The 17,905-nt window shown below is 49.0% G+C and overlaps 2 protein-coding genes across 5 annotated transcripts in view; one reads left to right on the top strand and one right to left on the bottom strand.

The window, feature by feature from the left end:
* The window catches only part of LOC117609945 (dynein regulatory complex subunit 7), an 80,635-nt gene that overhangs the window by 1,220 nt on the left and 61,510 nt on the right, over nt 1-17,905 (top strand). For 2 of the 4 annotated variants that reach the window (XM_034336736.2, XM_034336735.2), the window contains one exon: nt 1,812-1,937. In XM_034336736.2, the coding sequence (XP_034192627.1) occupies nt 1,812-1,937 (126 nt within the window). Of the gene's footprint in view, nt 1-243; nt 369-1,811; nt 1,938-17,905 lie in introns of those variants that run through there. The other 2 variants (XM_034336737.2, XM_076691139.1) reach the window with 2 other exon arrangements.
* On the bottom strand, nt 1,764-6,629 carry dan (protein distal antenna). Its single transcript, XM_034336746.2, has one exon. The coding sequence runs from the start codon at nt 4,435-4,437 to the stop codon at nt 3,076-3,078; it is 1,362 nt and encodes a 453-aa protein (XP_034192637.1). The 5' UTR covers nt 4,438-6,629; the 3' UTR covers nt 1,764-3,075.

Here is a 17,905-nt window from a genome sequence, read left to right as displayed (position 1 = left end):
GTAAGTTAGTTAAAAACTATAACAATTTGGATTAAATTATCTTTACGTTTTGAATATATGTATACAAGATGGCGGCGATAAGTACGACAAGTGTACGTTAAAATTTTAATTCAATTTAAATAATCGTTTTTATTTGTTTATTCTTCGTTTCGATAAAATTATATTATTTTTAAGTATTAAGTTAAAGATTAATCGAAAGACTCGAACATTATCTCGATTTATTATTCATCGCGTCTTAAAAAACTAGTCATTTATAATTGGCGCCATTTTTTCCCGCCCTATCGGATGTCACTTGCAATAGGACGCGTGTTTCGATAAACGTGATTAAAAGTGGTTCGTTTTTGGTGGATGCAGAATAATTTAATAAGGTAAATATTATTCATAAGTAATGAAATGTTAATCTTTACTAACGAAAACATACATTTTCACACCTGATTGGGTAAAAGTATGAACAAACGATAATATATGAATTTAAACGAACCCTTTCGCTAGCAAATAATGCGCATATCAATCATATAACCTATAAATTTAATGCGAATATATTGACTAGCAAGTGTATACATGTACCGAAGTAACTTTTATCGTGACATGTATAACAACTGATCTTTCAAATACTATTTACGTTGGTGAATACTAACAACACAGAGTAAACTCGTTCGCGTACTTTTAAACTCGATTTAATGCGTTATTAATTGAAAATTTTGTACATAACATTGGTTATATTTACATTACACACTTTTCTGCACATTATAACATGTGTGATTTTTTGTCATTTATCATAAAGTAACTTTTTGTACAAATGAAACAGTCCGACTTATAATTTACCTGTAACGAGGTGTTGATCGTAAAAGTAAAAAAGGAAGGTTAGTTCTCACGTTGAATTTCAAAAGGATAAATCAAAAAATATATGGAATACGTTCGTGTTTTATTTCTCGTGGTGTATTCTCTTTGATAAATAACTCTTCGACTCATCGTACAAAGGCATTATTCTCTCCATATATAAAAATTAAAACGCGTTATAAATAAAATTATCGTAATTTTACCATTTAAAAATTTGTTCGAGTCGTTCAAGGTGATTTTTTATTATTTTTTTTCTTTTTTTTTTTTTTCGTCAAAGGTAACGAGGAATGTCGAACATCTTGAAATAGACTCCATAAGCATCTCATTCTTTGTCCTTTCGTCTCTTTTTGTTATTTAATTAATTTAACTAATGGAAATAACTGCGTTAATAGGAATCTTTCTAATACACTCGAATCATCTCCTCTACGATCTAAATAATAAAAATAAACTTCGCTATACATTTATTCATACATGCTTTCAATGTTCTACAATACATGGTATGCACTTTGCGTGCAAGTGCACGGTCACAGTCTTATTTACACGTACTGTCACTCGCGACAGCACTTTCTTCACTTTGGTTTCCTGTTTTTTTTTTTTTTTCTTTCTTTCATTATTCGAGCTTTTATAAATACACTTTGCTAAGCCGCAAGATTATTTTTCCCCCGGTTTGAATGCGATAGGAACAATCTTCGTTTCACCAAACGACATTACATAAAATAAAAAGAAAAAAAGAATACAGTAAATGCTCTTCCGACTGTTATAACCTCTTTTCGTGATCTAAAACGGCAAATCAATTTGTACATGAACAGAAAAAAAAAAGAAAAAGAAATAAATATGTGAAAGACTCAAAAGAGAATCTTTGGGGGGAAGAATCTTGGCGTAGCAAAGTTACTGTTTAAGAGTAAGAAAAACAAAATCACGAGATAGAAAGTGTCTTTATAGTTAAATCGTTTTTTTTTTTTCTTGTGCAGAAATTCGTGTCTACGACTATCAGACGAAGTACGCTGCCATATCCGGAACTGTACACGTGGCAGGGGTGCGGAAAATTTGTCAGTGACTACATCGAGTACGAGCCACTGGACAAACCACTCGACATGGTAAGTTAGTCAAACATCTTATTTTCTCGTAAAGCTAAGCGACGAAGGTCCTTAAATATACATATATATATAATATATAATTTATCATCGATATAACAAACATCGTCTTGTTTCCATTCTTTTCGTTTTGTTTGGACCATTTAGTTTCGTGCGAGAGTCGCGTGCACGTACATTTAACCTTAATAAACGCGCTAACAGAACGAGAGGTAGAACTGTTTGGGGAGGGAAAAATAAAAGCGCAGTCCACAATACGAACATCGTGAAGCCATTAAATATATTCGCGCGATAATTAAACGTAAACACGCAACTGAAGGAAAAAAATTGTTTTGTTCCCGACCATAGATAACCCAATTCGCGATCTCGATTTTTTCTTTTTTTTTTCTTTTTTTTTCGGACGCAGCATCTTTCCAGGATCGCTTCGTCGATAATCGTTTATCTCTAGTCGAGAATTTCTAATTCCTTTTTTCTCTTTCTAATCCGATCCGCAGGCGCACGCGCTCATCCATACACACGCATTTACGCTAACGAATGATAATGATCCGATAATAATAATAACTCTCTACGAACATCTTAACTTTTATTATAATTACAACAGTCCATTTACGAATTTGGTATATCCTCTTATGTACAACGTTTTCGATAAAGACAAGATCGTTACGGCCCATTTTGATTCGGCCCGACTCCCAAGTAGTTGTAGGTAACTCAAAATACGAAACGAAAATGAAAAGAAAGAAAATACGAGGAGCGGGATGTGAAACACGATCGTACATCGTTCTCTTTTAAATTACGGAACGTAACAAGCTCGGGAGGGTAGAAACACAACTAGATAGTCCGGTTCGTACTCGGCTCCTCTCTGTCGCACACAGAACACACGCGAATCACGGGGACGATACGACGAAATGACAAATCGTTTCGATGGGAAGAAAAAAAAAAAAGGGGGGGGGAAGAGAGTTCGAACGAAAAGAGATCATCAACGAACTACCCTAACGCTTTCCTATTTCATCAACTAATCTCTCTCTTACCGAATCTATCGTCTATCTTCTCTACCGTCTGTTCGTCTCAGCCCGGCGTACTCCACCGCTCTAGCGCACTCTTTCTTAAAGATATATATTTTTAGCATCACAGCTTGTCTGTTCGCCTACTTTCTGCTTTGTTTCGAGCTAGAGGATGACTTCTTCCTGCACGCCTTTAGATTGTCCAACAGATATTTGAACTGTATGATCTGAAGCCTCGTGACCGCGGGCTCGGAGCATTTGTCCAACCACTTGAAAAACTTCTCGCCGTGTTCGATCGCCTCCTCGGTGCTGGCTGGCACGTCCCCGGACGACTCGACGTCCTCTGCCGCCGACTCCTCGTCCATGTTCAGGCTTCGCTTCACGTTCTCGTTGTTATTGTTGCAAAGCACGTTGTCGAGCATAGCACGGGCTTTGCTCGGCGACGACTTCTTGGCGACCGGGCTCGGTGCTAGCGGCGTCGGCGTTATCAACGGGAAGCTGCACTGCTTGTACCATTGCCAGAACCACGAGCCGTCTTGCTGATTGATGCTCGGGTTGAAACTCGCCGACTGTTGACCGAGCAGCTGTTGCTGCTGCGTCAGCCATAGCCATAACGCCTCGTCGACTTTCTTGTTACCGCTCACGTTCCCGTCCTTTTTCGGTTTGCCGCTCGACCGTTGTTCACGAATACTGTTGTTCTCGTTCGTTTTCCTCGGCGAGGCTGGCACCGGTGTCGATGGTGCCTCCGCGGCAGGTGGCAGACTCTTTCTCGTACATGATTTCGCGACGACCGAGTCCATTTGTGCCGGTGCGATCGCCGAGATGCTGTGCCTTTTGTTGCTTCCACCGTTCAAACTGTTCGCCGCGTTCGTTAAACACGGATTAATCGCGCTGTTCTTCGTGTATTGAAGTCCGTTCTCGACGAGACCGACTGTGCTGCCGTGCGAGAGTGCCGGAGTCATGCTCAACAAATTCTTGGCCAAGGTGCCAGTGGCGCCGGACAAGAGGCCCAATTGTTGCAGAAGCAACGAACTATTTTCCGGTCTCATACCGGCCATGCTGGTCATCAATCCGACGTAATCGATCTTCGGCTTGTTATCGGGTTTACCGTCCGCGTCGGTGCAAATGTCACCGGCGACGTACGAGGTGCCCGCGCTCGTTACCGACGTCTGTTGATCTATTTTCGACTTCTTCACGCAAGGACCCTCGTCCTCGCTCGACAGATTCGCCGAACCGCCGGCCAAATTGCCCGCGGTTACGTTCGCGCCGGAAGACGAGGCGGGTGAGTGGGCTTCGCTATCCGGCGTCGACGAATTCCTCGCCATTCCTCTGATCTTGTGCTCGGACTTGCACCATCCTCGTAACGTCGATTCCGGTACACCGATGTCCCTCGCCACCGATGCCTTGCTTTCTCCTTCGTGCACCCTTTGGATCGCGTCCATCTTCTCGGAAGCGGAAAGCGCCCTTAAAGGTCGCTTACCCGGTCGTGCCGACTCGCCCCTCATCCCGGCGAGACGACTATCCTTGCTGCCTTCTCGCAAACGATCCTCGTAACCGCTGTCCTCCGTCGTCGCGACGATGCCTTCGTCGTACGCCGTCGGATCTATTTTGGTGGATTTGCGATCCCTGCTGCTCCGCGTCCTATTGCGACCGTCCAATAACCGATCGGTCTCGTTCACGTAAACGTCTAGATTCGTCGTCCTTAAATCCAGGTTGATGGCTTCTCGGATAACTTTCTTCCCTCGAAATTCAATTCGCCTCCCTCTTTTTTTTTCTTTCTTTCTTTCTTTCTTTCTTTCTTCCTTCGTCCTCTTTGTTCTTCTGTTCGGTGTTCTCAAGAGTCCACCGTTGTCACGAAGCGTCAGCAAGCCTCGAGCGGTCTTGTGACGCGCGAGAAGGCGATCGATCGACGTTCACGTTCCAGATCGCGCCATCCGACTATATCGGGCCTGCGTGTGGACACGCGAGGAATTCCAATTGCTCGTCCGCGAGACAGGGGACACACGCGCGACGTGCTCGATAAAGAAAGAGAGAGCTTCAACTGCGATTCCTTCGAGGGTCGTCCGTTTCGACGAACCTCCTCCTCCTTCACTTCGATACGATGGTAATCGTAAACGATCGACACTCCGAACGCGATTTCGAAGAAGAACGGTAACGATACGGGGAGAGATCCGTACGCCGTACCGTTGCCACGGCGTGTGGCAGCGATTCGTATCTCGCGCAGTAGTAAATAATACCGTGTGTAAACGTGGTTACGCCGGTCGGGGGAGGTCCTCCTCCATGGAACAGCACATGCGCTCACAGAGAGTAATAAAGAACTTTTTTATGAATGAAACAACTCGGTCGGGCGGTTCCCCTCCTCGTCTCGCTCCTCGTCTGCCGCTCTCCCCCACCCCTACTTGACTCACTCTGTCTCTTTCCGTTCACCACACTTCTTCACTCTCCTCTTTCTGATTCTCTCTCTCTCTCTCTCTCTCTCTCTCTTGCTTGTCTTCGGAACCACGTCCTCGGCGCTAGCGCGAGTAAAACGGGGCACGTTGCTTCGCCGTTCTGTTCTTCGTTCGCGGGCACATCAGCCAATCCGCAGTCCGCGCGGGAAACGATATTATTGCTGTACCACGAGGAATAGCGGCGGCGAGAAAGATGGAATCGAGAGAAACAAAGACGGGGCTAGGCACACACGAGCGATCGGGAGAGAGGTGTATAGTAGAGAGTAGCACCGGCCCGAGTCGGATCAGTTTTCGCCGTCGCGTTATTCGCGCACTTCGTTCCGTAACGCTTCGTTCGTTTGATCGTCTCTCGTTCTCCGCTGATTATGCGCGTGTTCTCCGTCTTCTTCGCACGAACGGCTGCGTGTTCGTTGCGATAGAGATACACCGTGCGAGCGAGTGAGAAAGAGACGGTTGCCAGAACGAAAGAAAAAAAAAAAAGCACACACAGAATCGTCTCGACGCAACGACTCGTCGAAAGGACGGGCGTCAAGGACAAACGCGAACACGCGTCGTCGCGGATCAATTCGCGAAAAACACTGAAATTTTTTCGATACTCCTTCGTTCTTCTTCCGATCTTCTTGGTCTATTCCTCGACGATCGTTAGCGTGCGAATCGATTTGAAAATCGAAAAATTCGAAAGAAATCGAACCGTCTGATTTCCGGGAACGATAGCCGTTCCGTTTGTATCGACTCGTTAAATCGTGGTGAGCGTGACACGCGAAAAGTCTGTCGTCGACACTGATCGATTCTCACAATGTTTTTCACTGATATTTTCCCTCACTGAGAAACCGATTTTAATCGACGTTTATAATGCGCGCGGTTTCGTAGTATCTAAGCACTGAATGCGTTCGCGTGCGCGTGTATATATGAATACAGGATGATATAGCGAGGAATAATCGCGTTGAATAAAGTTGGTGACACCGGCGATCCTCACCTGACGGTGGATCGACCTCGACTGAACCGCCGGTGTGTGGCGCGTCGTTGGTCGCTGCCTTCGCGTAACTGCCGTGGGCCGTGGGGCGCGCGTCGCTTCCCTCGAGTGCCGAACCTGATCGCCGATCAGTCGATCCGCCCGGTTCTACGCCTCGCAGCTAACTGTGTTTCGATGTGTGTGCACGATATTACACGAGCGGGGCGCGACAAGCAACGCACGATGCCACGATGCTCTCGCGACGAATCGCGACGCTCAACTGCGGCGGTGGTCGCCGCCGGCTTTCCGCGGACTCGCGACGCCGTCTTCTCTTTCCCCCTCCGCGCTCCTCCACCCGGACTTCCCCTCGCCATGAGCCGGCACCGCGCCATTCGGCTCTCTCCCTTCCTCCCCTCAGCCCTCCGCCACTCCGCAGCCCAGCTTGCGCCTCGCCTTGCCATGCCATGCCATGCCATGCCACACTTTGCCATGCCATGCCGCGCCGCGTTCGTCTTGCTTTAACTCTCCGTACCTCGCCTCTTCCCTATACTCTCGCTCTTCTACGCTACCTATCGTCCCTTCCCTCGCGTCCTACCCTTGCCTTGCCCTGCCTTGCCTTGCCTTCGTCGTCTTCCTTTCGACCCTCGGTCTTCGTGCTGTCGAACCGCGCTTCTCTCGTTCTTTACCCCTCTACGCCCTTATCCACTAAAACCCCTCTTCAGTCCACGACCCTTTCGGCTTCTCTCAACCGTTCTTCGTTCGACGTCGACGTCATCGTCGTCGTCTAACGTCGCCGTCCCTGTTCTTCGTCCTTGCGAACCTGACGCGACCCAAGCAATTTGTCCGAAAGTTTCGCGACCGCGTCTCTGCTTGCGCGCCAGCTTCGAGAACCCGGTGTGTCCGAGTTTCCGGTCGGGGCCTCGAAAAAATTTACGAGCGACGACGATTCTTTCTCGCCCGTGTCCCGTACGCTCGTTTAATTTCCCGCGATTCCAAGCCTCAGCCTCCCCATTTTTCCCTCCTCTTTCTCTGATATATCGAGGGTAAAGAAGCGAGAGAAAGAGAGCGAACCCACTGGCAAAACCCTTAAATCCGGCCCCACCTCTCCCCGTAGCCACGCGGCCCCTAGGGAAGAGCCGGATTTATGAGCACGGCCTAAAATCCGTACGCGAACGGTGAAGTTACGGAGCCGCGGAATAAGGAACGTCGCGGGTAATTCGCGGATAAATTTACCGCGTACCTTTGCCCGCCACGGCGTACATATTTACCGTGGTAAATACGAGGAACGGATAGCGGCGCACGGCTCGACCGGCACCTACGTCGATTTCTTTTTCGCGGACGAGAGAACGAGTCGCCCTACCCTGCCGATAATTATCGCGCGCGCGACCGAACACGACCGTGCCTCGAGCGTCGTACACACGTAAGTATGTACTTCCATACAGACGCTCACGTTCGCGCTTCGAACGCCAGTTTTGGCCTTCTCGGAGTCCCACTTAGCCAGCAACCGACCACGACATCGCGACGTTGATGACGTTGTACCTATTACCTGGCCCTCGATTCACCGAATGCCTCGAATGTCGCGAATTTTTTCCCGAAATATCGGCCTCTCGCGCGTACGGAAAAAAACGCGATCGCCATTTCTATAACCGTGTTCGAATCGGTTCACGGCTGGGAGGATCGATCAAAGTCGAACGCGCGTCGATGACGAGACTGGCGGGAAAGGCAAAACGAGAAAAAGCCTCGACCCATCCGATGCAATGGGGAAAAACAACGTCGAATTTTCATGCACCTGTACCTTACACGTACGCGCGCGTATGTGGGTAATACGTGTATCTAAAAGCCGGCTTGTATTATTTCCTTTTTCTTTTTTTTTTTCATCGATAAATTGGTGGTAGGAAAGGACGACGGGTTGTGTGTACCGTTATCGAGAAAACGGCGTTACGAAAATATTTCGAACGCAGCAGGAGATCGAAAAGATAAGCGGTGGCGCGGACGTCACCGGATACACCTTATCGATCTCGATATCGGTGGCCGAGAGAGGAGACGCGGTCGGACGTACGGCGACCGATTAACGAACGGAGAGTCGCGCAAAGGGGGAAAGGACGAAGGCGCGAAAGAGAAAGGAGGGAGAGAGAGAGAGAGAGAGAGAGGTGAAGAGTGGCGAGGAGAGAAGAGGTGGAGGAGGAGGTAAAATCGATCGACACGTCCTCTCTGGTACGCGGCGAGGCGCACTTTGCGCTCCGCGCACCGACAAGACGAAGCAAGACCGTGTTCTCGTTCGCCACTCGAGCCGGTAACCCGTACAATTAATTTTCACCTGCTTCCCTCGCGGCTCAGCCTTTCGCGGAAGGATGCGCGCGCCCGTGTTCGCGCGAGAAACAGACAAAGAAAGAGTAGGTTTTACACGCACTCGCCGTCCCTCTATCACTGTATGGGTTCGCTACGTGACGCGAGCCGTCTCGAAACGTAACGGTCGCGATCGTTCCGCGAAAAAGACACGCGTGTATATACCGGATGAGAGCGGAGAAAATGGCCTGGATTAATTTCCCGTTCAATTTTATCTTTTGATCGGAAATTCAAACGATTCCAAGCTTGAAATGCGAAATTCTGAAAAACTACTATTAGGATCGATGACGAATCACTGGCTAACTAATTACACGATGTCTCAGGGGATTAGCGACGCATTTGCCGGACGGTATAACGAACAATGAAAAGGGTTAGCGATTGTTCGGAATAGGCGCAGGGCTTGTTTACCGTTCGACGACGAATGACGAATACCTTTGGTGGCCGCAGTTTTCGTGGAAACGGTCGCGGGATTAAGTAGACGGGAATCGACTATCGGTTTATCCGAACACGGATTACCGGTACCCTCCCGTGTACCTTATTATCGAGCGGCATTTACGCCGCTTCTTTCGGCCTTCCGAGCCATGCTTAAGTCGCGTTAACCCTTTCAGGGGCACATTTCTCTAACGAACAAATTATTCTGACGTCAGAATTCCAAAACTCGATGATTCAAAGTTTCCTTTCTTTTTCTAAAATTGCACCGAATACCGTGAAAAGAAGCGTAAAAGACTCTGCAAATATGTACGTATTCCACAGCCAGCCATGGGGTATAATTAATAATTCCATAGCGCTCTTAAATCATTCTCCTCGAGCCGGTACGTCCTCTTTGTCTCGCTTTTACGAGCGCGTAGCCGAGACGCGGATTAACTTGTTGTCGAACTCGGGACTCGACCTGACGAGACAAATAAAAGCGGCCAGTTTTGACCTGGGCCAAGTCGTTTTCGAAAAATAGAAAAACGTAGAAGAAATTACAATACACGGTTTTACCCAGAGAAAGGTACAGTCACAGGTGTCCCAAAGTTATATTATCGGCGATCGTCAGTGGCGCGCAAACAAAAGACCGCCAGGATATAAACGTCAGGATGAGAAAATCAGGAAATGCGTTGTCGATCGTATACCGCTCGTTTCGTACGCTTTATTCGCCTCTTCAACTTTTAAGAGTCGTAACGTCGCATGACCGAGCCTTTATCGACTTTATAGACGGTCTTTGTGTCGTAACGTTAATACGGTCAGCGGTGGGGTTCCTAAGGAGCAGCGAAATTATTGTCTGGACGTTAACGATACGCTAATCGTCGGGAATGCAATTAGGTAGACGTGTCGTTAATACGCAATTAGCGACCGGGCTCGCTTATAGTTTACCCAACTTCGAGTGGTAGATCGAGTTGTTATCAACTTTTTTCACCAGGATGGACAATTCAGAGTAGCACTCGGAAAGTTTATGTTCGAACCGTTTCCATAGCCCACCGCTACCCCCAGCTTTGACGAAGACGAATGTGCCGGGTGTCGCGTACAGTCGTTGCCGAGCACCAAGGCGAAAGAGAGCGAGAGTAAAGTTCATTCATAAAAAAAAAGAAAATTATTACAGCCGCGGTGGAAGCGACTCCCGCAAAGTGAATAATGCCTGCCGTTCTCCCTTCTCTGTTCGCCTGGTCGACAGTCAGCCACTTCTGAACCACGATTATCCCCACTACGATCCTCCCTATCGTCGTTTGCAACCGTGAAAGATCTTCTCTGATAAACTTCTACCCTCCCACGCGGCCGACGGTCATCCCGAACGCGAAACGATTAGATTCCGAAGGTGAAACGAAAGTTTCGCCTCGACTTTCTTAATGCTCGGGGTTAATGCAACACGCGGGGTGTGGGTGTGGGTGGAAGTTTCGAAAGATCGTGCCGATATATCGACGAGATATTTCGTATCGCGATGGAGAAACGGAGATGAAAAGAGGGAAAGAGAGAGAGAGTAAGAGAGATGGAAAGATGAAGGGAGAGCGCATGTACGAGAGCAATGGGAGAACTACCTAACAGTTCCCGACCCGTTGACCCCTAAAGTTTGCCAAGCGAGAATTCGCATTCCGTGAATGGGGCAATTCATAAATGTATCTCCCGATGTCTCTCTTTCGTCTGCCGACTCTCTCGCACTCCCTTCCTCTCGTTGCTCCACGTGGATTTTCCATCGCATTCGTTTCTGCTCGCTTTCTCTATCTACCCCCGCTTCGAACAATCTCTACCCTCCCTGTCTATCCCTTTCTCTTCTATGCTTATCACCCTTCTATATGTACGTTTGTTGTTATTTTTCCCTCGGTCCTCTGCACGTGTTTACGATTCGATCGAATCTTTTGCGATATTTTCTCGAAAAACATTGCAAAAATAGCCACTTTCGAGCCGTGAAAATGGAATTAATTGCAAGAAGGGATGGCGCGCATAATTACGAGCGGATTCCCTCAATTGGACGGCAAAGTATAATCCCCGAACGTTCTCTGTTTCTCTTTCGTTCACCCTCTTCCTGTGTATCGCGGGCCGGTCCGCATACTTTCGCAAACTTTGTTTGCTGTTCTTGAAAACTTTTGAATCGGTTTCACTCCGGCAAAACTCTGTTCCCCGGCTAACATGAAAGATACATCGTGCAACCCTGTTGCAACAGCCGGTCATTCGAAAGGTGGCCGAGTAGCCAAGGGCCCGTTATTTGCCGGAGAATTAGCGGATTCGTGTTTCCCGTGAAATTCTCTCACGGGGATATGGTGGCCTTTTCTTTGTCGTTATTTCAACTGGTAAACGCGACGAACCCCTTTTTCTGTTCCGTCGCATCCGATGGCTTTCGAAATTTTCGTTCGTTAAAAACGGAAAATCGATACCGGGCCCACCCCCGCGATATCGAACGCCCACGCGGTTGTTACTTCGTGCCTGCACCTACTACACAACTCGCGCGTATCTCTGCGATCTCACACCTACCTGGACACCCACGTAATCGCCAGCCAAGTGGAAATCCTGGTAGCGGCTGGTCGACGACGTTGCGAACGAAGGAAGAAAGCGCTACGACGCAAAGGGGTGGTCGTGCGAGCGTCGTTCGAACAAGGAGGTAGAAAAAAAAAAAAATAGGGGAAAAGAGGAAGAAGAAGGTGCAGAGAGGGAAAACGCGAAGATCGTTGCCGGTGGTGGTTTCACCGGGTGGTGTTCGTATAAAAGAGGAACAAGCTGATGGGAGAACGGACGCGAAGCAGGGTAAGGAGAAAGATAGCGCGAGCAAAGGTGGAAAGGAGCAAGAGAGGAGGGTCTCCGTGGAAATTTACCGGAGCGCGAGTTACGGGAACTTGGCCGTAGCTGTTTGAAGCTACGTACCTCGCTATAGCTCGACCGGTCGTTCGTTCGTTCGTTCGTTCGTTCGTTGGTTCGCTGCCGTATATACACCGCGGCTTTCGCATCCGCGGCTAAGAGCAAAGGGGCGCCAAGGGTTCGGGTCCGTCGCCGGATGGCGGAGGTATCCTGGGGTGAAGAGAGGGATGAGGCGCGAGACAGGGATAGATGGAAAGCTGGCGGAGGGAGTGCGAGGAAGACAGGACGAGATTGAAACTGTGCGGGTCGAGAGGTGTAGGAGAGAGAGGGAGATATAGAGGGAGGTGAGAAGGGTGAGGGCGGGTGATGCGGTCGGTGACGAAGGGAGCGAGAGAGTACGGCGCGGCGCGGTATACGCGTGCGGCGAGGGTCGCTCGAGGGATCGTGGCGAGAGAAACGCGGCGAACGAGAGAGACGGTAGAGAAAAGAGAAGCATCGATGAGGGGGTTAGAGGGGCGTAACAGCGGGCAACGGGTCGCGGGGAACGTCGAAGTAGGTCGTCTCGCTCTCCCTCGTTTCGCCCAACGATCTACCTGTCCCATTTTAACCAACGATTTCTCTCGCTCCGCTGTGTATTCCGCGGTAAACGGCCAGGCCTGGTCGACGGACCCTCGCATGGCCTGCAGCTGTCTCCTAACCCTCGCCTCGCCTCGCCGCGCTGCTACGCTCGCCTTCCTCTCTCCCGATATCCCCGCGCACCCTTGCCTTGCCTTGCCTTTCCTTTCCTCTCCTCTCCTCTTCGCCGCACCGCTCCCATCCGCTTCTCTCTGCCAGCCACCCTACACACCCTACGAGAAAAGGAGAACGACCAGGGAGAGACAGAGCGAGCCAGGCGTTGGAAGGGCAGCCAGCGGAGAACCCGCGACTACTTTGGCCCTATGTACTAGATAGCACTGGCGGCGGCGGCGGCGGCGGCGGCGGCAGGGCAGAGCGCAACGAAAGAGGAGAAGAGCGGAGGAGAGGAGAAGCTACCCTGGTGTAAATACATAGCTGCACGCCACGCTATGCCACGCCACGACCGACCGACCGACCGCGGGCCTCCAACGACCCGACGAGTTAACTCGCGCGACGGAGAAACCGGGATACCTACCTACCTACCTACCTACCTACCTACCCATCTACCTACCTATCTATCCGACACGACCGATCGACGCAACACTGCCGGACCAACCAATCGACCTACCCACCGTCCTACCCTATCCCTCCCTCCATCCTCTCCGTTTTGTTCTCGAAGAAAAACAGGCCGCGCGAAAAGGATCGCGACCCGCTCACCATCCGACTCCTAGCCCTTCCCTCCTTCTATGTATCCATCGGCTAAACCGACCCACAGATCGATAAGACGAACCCTAAAACCGAACCGTGACACATACAGCTATAGGCTTCGAATTCTTCAAAAATATAATGAATCACCCCGTGAAAGTAACGACGCGCGGGAAGGCGATACGTTGTCGGAAGAATAGGTAGAAAGATAGGTGAGGATAATTGCGAAGAGAGGTGAGAGAGGACGAGTTACGAGAGGAGAGGAAAATCGAAAGAAATAGGAAAGCTCGTGGGCGAGAGGGAAAATCGTAAGACCAACGGACGTTCCTGACGATACACGACTTTTCGGACTTGTTCTATCTCGAGGATAGCTTTCGTGGGCGAGAAATCGATTTCTGTTAGCTCGTCGAGCGTAAAGTAGAGCGTCGAACGAACGTAGTAGCAGAGCACGATACGCGACTGCAATTTACGCGGCTATCAAGCATACGTACACAACGCGTATCGTCGCGCCAGCTGAAACGATACCAGGCCAAAACCTTTCCCCGGTGTATTTCTCTCTTTTTACCTGGACGATGGTCGAATACGTTTTCCCCGTTGATCGATTTCCTGCCAGAGGAAAATTTATCTCTGATAAGAAAAGGACGTAGATATTTTCATCAGAATTAATAATTTTCCAACGGACATTAAACGAAGCCTTCGAACGTTACAAACAACGATTGGTCCGGCATTTAAAGTGCATCGTGAAATTTTCGACAATTGCTTCGAAAGAATCGTGAAAACGATTATCAGCTCTCGAGATTGAACGTGGTTTAATAGCGACAGAATGGCAGCCTCTTTCCATCCCCTTTTATCATAAATCCCTTACGGATGTTTGGAGCGTGGCTGTACAGTCGTATATCAGAAAGCCGAGTTATAGAAGTGGGTCGATCCTATCTTTCTGCTTGGGGTGTGACGCGTTGCAACAAGTGCGAGACGATAGCTACATTGAGATTCAGTCTGCTCCAGCTCAATTCCATTCATCGTCGAAACAGTTCCAAAACCAGATGCTTTAACGATCGCCACTCAACCGAAAACACAAATTATCGAGTTAACTCGTTGCTCGCTAAATAGACCGATGTTATCGCGGCCAACTATCGCCAAGTAATTTTAATTAGATCTCGCGCGCAACCCCTTCCTAACGAGGTATACGCGTTATCGTACCTATACTCTCTTGAAACGATTCAAATTTCTCGTTCGTCGATCGTTGAATAGTTGTTTGCGTTAAAAATAAAAATTTCGAAGAACGACTCGGGTTAATCTTGTTTTTACGAGAAACCACCCCTAAACGGTTTCATCTTCAACGCCTGCGTACACGAATCGTACGATTCCCACCGTGTATACGTATATACACGTATCTCTACGTCTCTTTCTCTTTCTCCGTCTCTCTCTCTCTCTCTCTCTCTCTCTCTCTCTGTGTACGTATACAATCAGTAAACGCAACAAGTTTCCTTTTTATACGGTGACCTACAGGTTATTCAAAAGGAAGCTTAAAGCAGAGAACGGTATTATTATCGTGGTAGGTCACGAGGGAAACTTATCGGTCTTCTGCCGCAAAAATCGTTCCTCCACCACCGTCCCCGTCTCTCCTTCTATTCCGACCAATTCACTCGACAATTGTATTTAAAGTCCACGACGATTTAAGTGCTCGTTTCTCACCCTCGCCTCGCTCTCTAAACACAGAGACGCGACCACCTCCGAATGCTTTAATTGAAATCTCTCCTCTTTGCCGTGTGTACATTTAAATTTCACGGGAACGACCGTAAAGTCGAGCGAACGGTTGCTCCTTTCTCCGTCTGATCTTTTTTTCTTTCGTTCTTTCCACTCATCCTCAGGTGTTCCCTGATCTTCTACTTCCAAACTTAACGATCGTTCAGGATTAACCTTTCGTTTCCGTATCGTCTAGAATTTCTGTGGGGTTAAAAAAAGGCTGGTTGAGTCACGAGGACAATAACGTTTCAGCGCGATGTAATAACGATTTAATAAGAGCAACAGGCAAGCGGCGCTGAACGCTGCAACGATTCGATTCGTTCTATGGAGTTGCTTTCATCAGTGGTTGGATAACAGAGAGATAGATACGCGAAACAACCCTCCTACCATCGCGGGTCAAATATTTTTCCCCCCGGCCCAAAAAGTCGAGTTTTCGTCGCTTAATCCTATAGGTTCCCTCAAAGACGGTATGTACTACGCTACTCTCTCCCTGGTTCGTGTCATTGTGCATTGTTATCGTTGTTGTTGTTAGTCGCAAGAATCGGTCGAAAGGACGAACGTGGCCATTTTCCGGCCCCCTTTTTTCATCGCTCGAAGGACTTTCAGATGGCGATCGCAGGTACAAAAGCAAGCTGGTCCGGATGTCAGCGCGGTGAAAAGCGTCCCCACGATTTGTCAAGCTTTTAACCCGACGTCCGAGACTGCGAGATTGCTTAGGGCTCTGTCGTTAGTACGCTTGGGGGTCCCATGTTAATTGGACGGCACCGATCGCCGATTACCCTCGAGGAGCACCGGTCATCCGAAAATTCCTTTCTTCATTTTTTATCTTATTTCTCGAGAGAAAGAGATTTTCTGAACATCGAAAGGGTTCGGTCAGATGAAATTAAGGAAAGGAAAGGAAAGGAAAGGAAATATAAAGGAAAGCGTAGGTAGATATAAAAAGTGCAATCAACCGGCTGCTCGAAATCGGCCCCTTTACGAAACGGCGGCCACCCCTTTCGGATCAGGTGTTCCCACTTCCGTTTCCCGGATCCGGTGGCAGCGAGTGCGGGCGCGTTTCGCGAGCCATGCGAGCGTGTCGCGATCGCAAAAACCGTTCTCTCAAAAGCGTTCAATTACCAGCAGCGACAGCAGACGATTGAAAGAGCGCGATTTCTCGTCGGCCCTTTGTCTCTAAGGCTTTTACCTCGAAACAGCCCGTCGATGTACGCGTACGTACGTATTCGCGAATACTCCTAGGGGTAGTTCAATAGCGTTAATTCAAAGGTAAAGCGAAAGCTCGAAGTAAGTGTCCCATGACTAATAGACAGAGGACGATGTAAACGGACGAAGCGGCCATAAAAACGGGGGCCTAGTTACAGATAGAAATGCAAACGCGAACCTCCGAGGCAGGAAATAGCGGACGAAGAAGAATTAAGGAAGCGAGGAAAAGGAAGAAGAAGAAGGAGGAAAAGGGCAGGACAACACGGTGGCTTCTGTACCTGAGGGCGATTCGCGCTGGTATATGACGGTTATATATCTTCTGGGGGCCACGTCGTGGAAGCAGAGACCGTTTCTAGGTAGTCAGGATCGGCCTTGCTCCTTCTTCTACCCTTACCTCCCTTTCTCCTCTTCTGCCCTCGCCATCTCCTCCCTCGTTCCAGCCTTCTCTTCCCGTGGGTCCGTGGTCGTTCCTTTTTCCTCGCTGCCTCTCTCGCCGTGCTATCGCCTCGTTTCTCTCTCTCTCTCTCTCTCTTGGCTCTTGTAACGTGCCTCCTCCCTTCGACTCACCCGGTCGCTCCTTCTCCGCGAGTCGTTGGGTTAATCTGCGAGACAGCTGTGCCGGGGATACACCCTCGCCTAGGTCTCTCCTTTATTGCCGCGTCTTCTCTTCTTTTTTACGTCATTATTAAAGGCACGCCCCAACGAGGACGCTTCGGCTCGAGCAACTCGGAGACCGAGGGCTCCGCCAAAGAACCTAGCTCTCCGCGAGAGAAAGAGATAGGTAAGGGAAAAGGGAGGATAGAGGGACGCAAGCCGCGCTATGTCGGGTCCGCTCTCTTATTCTAAATTATCCGGATACCTGGGCCGAGGAAATGACGGTACGTGTTATCGGCGCGTCCTCCTGCAGAGACTGGCATTGTGTCCATGTACGTGCCCCGCGCGATCCTTCTCTTCCTCGATCCTGCCCCGTTTCTCCTTTAGGTAGCTTCGTCTACCTGCGGCTTTCTACGCACCACCGTTCGGGGTAAATCGCGAACCTCGCGTTCTCTATCCCGACCTAACGGAACAACCCTCTGTCCTTGGAAAACTTTGACTCAAGCTAATCGTTGTCCCCTTCTTCTTACGAAAAATACGAGAAAACCGTTTATTACCAATAAACTCTAGGCGGCAGTCTGTGAGAGCGCGAGCTACTTTTGCAATATTCGAAGCAAATATCAGCTTCTACATCAGTTTGAATTTCGATGTTCTTTTCCCATTTAATTGGCCCATATGGCATAGAAGCCATCCGACGATAGGAGATGGAAAAAGAATTACCCCTATCTTCGAACGGTACAGACAGCTGGATTATTACGCTTAACAATATAATTACGATACTTTGCGCGTATCCTTCGACTTTGCGGCGTGGCAAAATGGTTGGCAAGTTGGCCAGCGTGTTATTGGAAGGGAAGGGAGGGTAGCGCGGGGGTTGTCGTTGGTCGCCGATGATCCCGTCGCGACACGGCGACGTCATTTTCGTGCTCGCAGCAGGCGGCCACGAAAGGGACGTCGAAGGGGCGGCTTTAAGCGTAGATAAGTTAGGTACGACTTTAGCCGAAGTAACGGGAAAAGCGATGGAAGGCAAAGCCGCCTGGCCGTCCCGTCGCTCCCTTTCATTCCGCCCTCCCCCCTCGTCACCCCCGTTTCCATTTT

The sequence above is a fragment of the Osmia lignaria genome, chromosome 12 (assembly GCF_051020975.1).
Source record: "Osmia lignaria lignaria isolate PbOS001 chromosome 12, iyOsmLign1, whole genome shotgun sequence".
NCBI lineage: Eukaryota > Metazoa > Arthropoda > Insecta > Hymenoptera > Megachilidae > Osmia > Osmia lignaria.
Note: the sequence above shows the minus strand (reverse complement) of the source record. Positions and strands in the feature narration are given on the sequence as shown.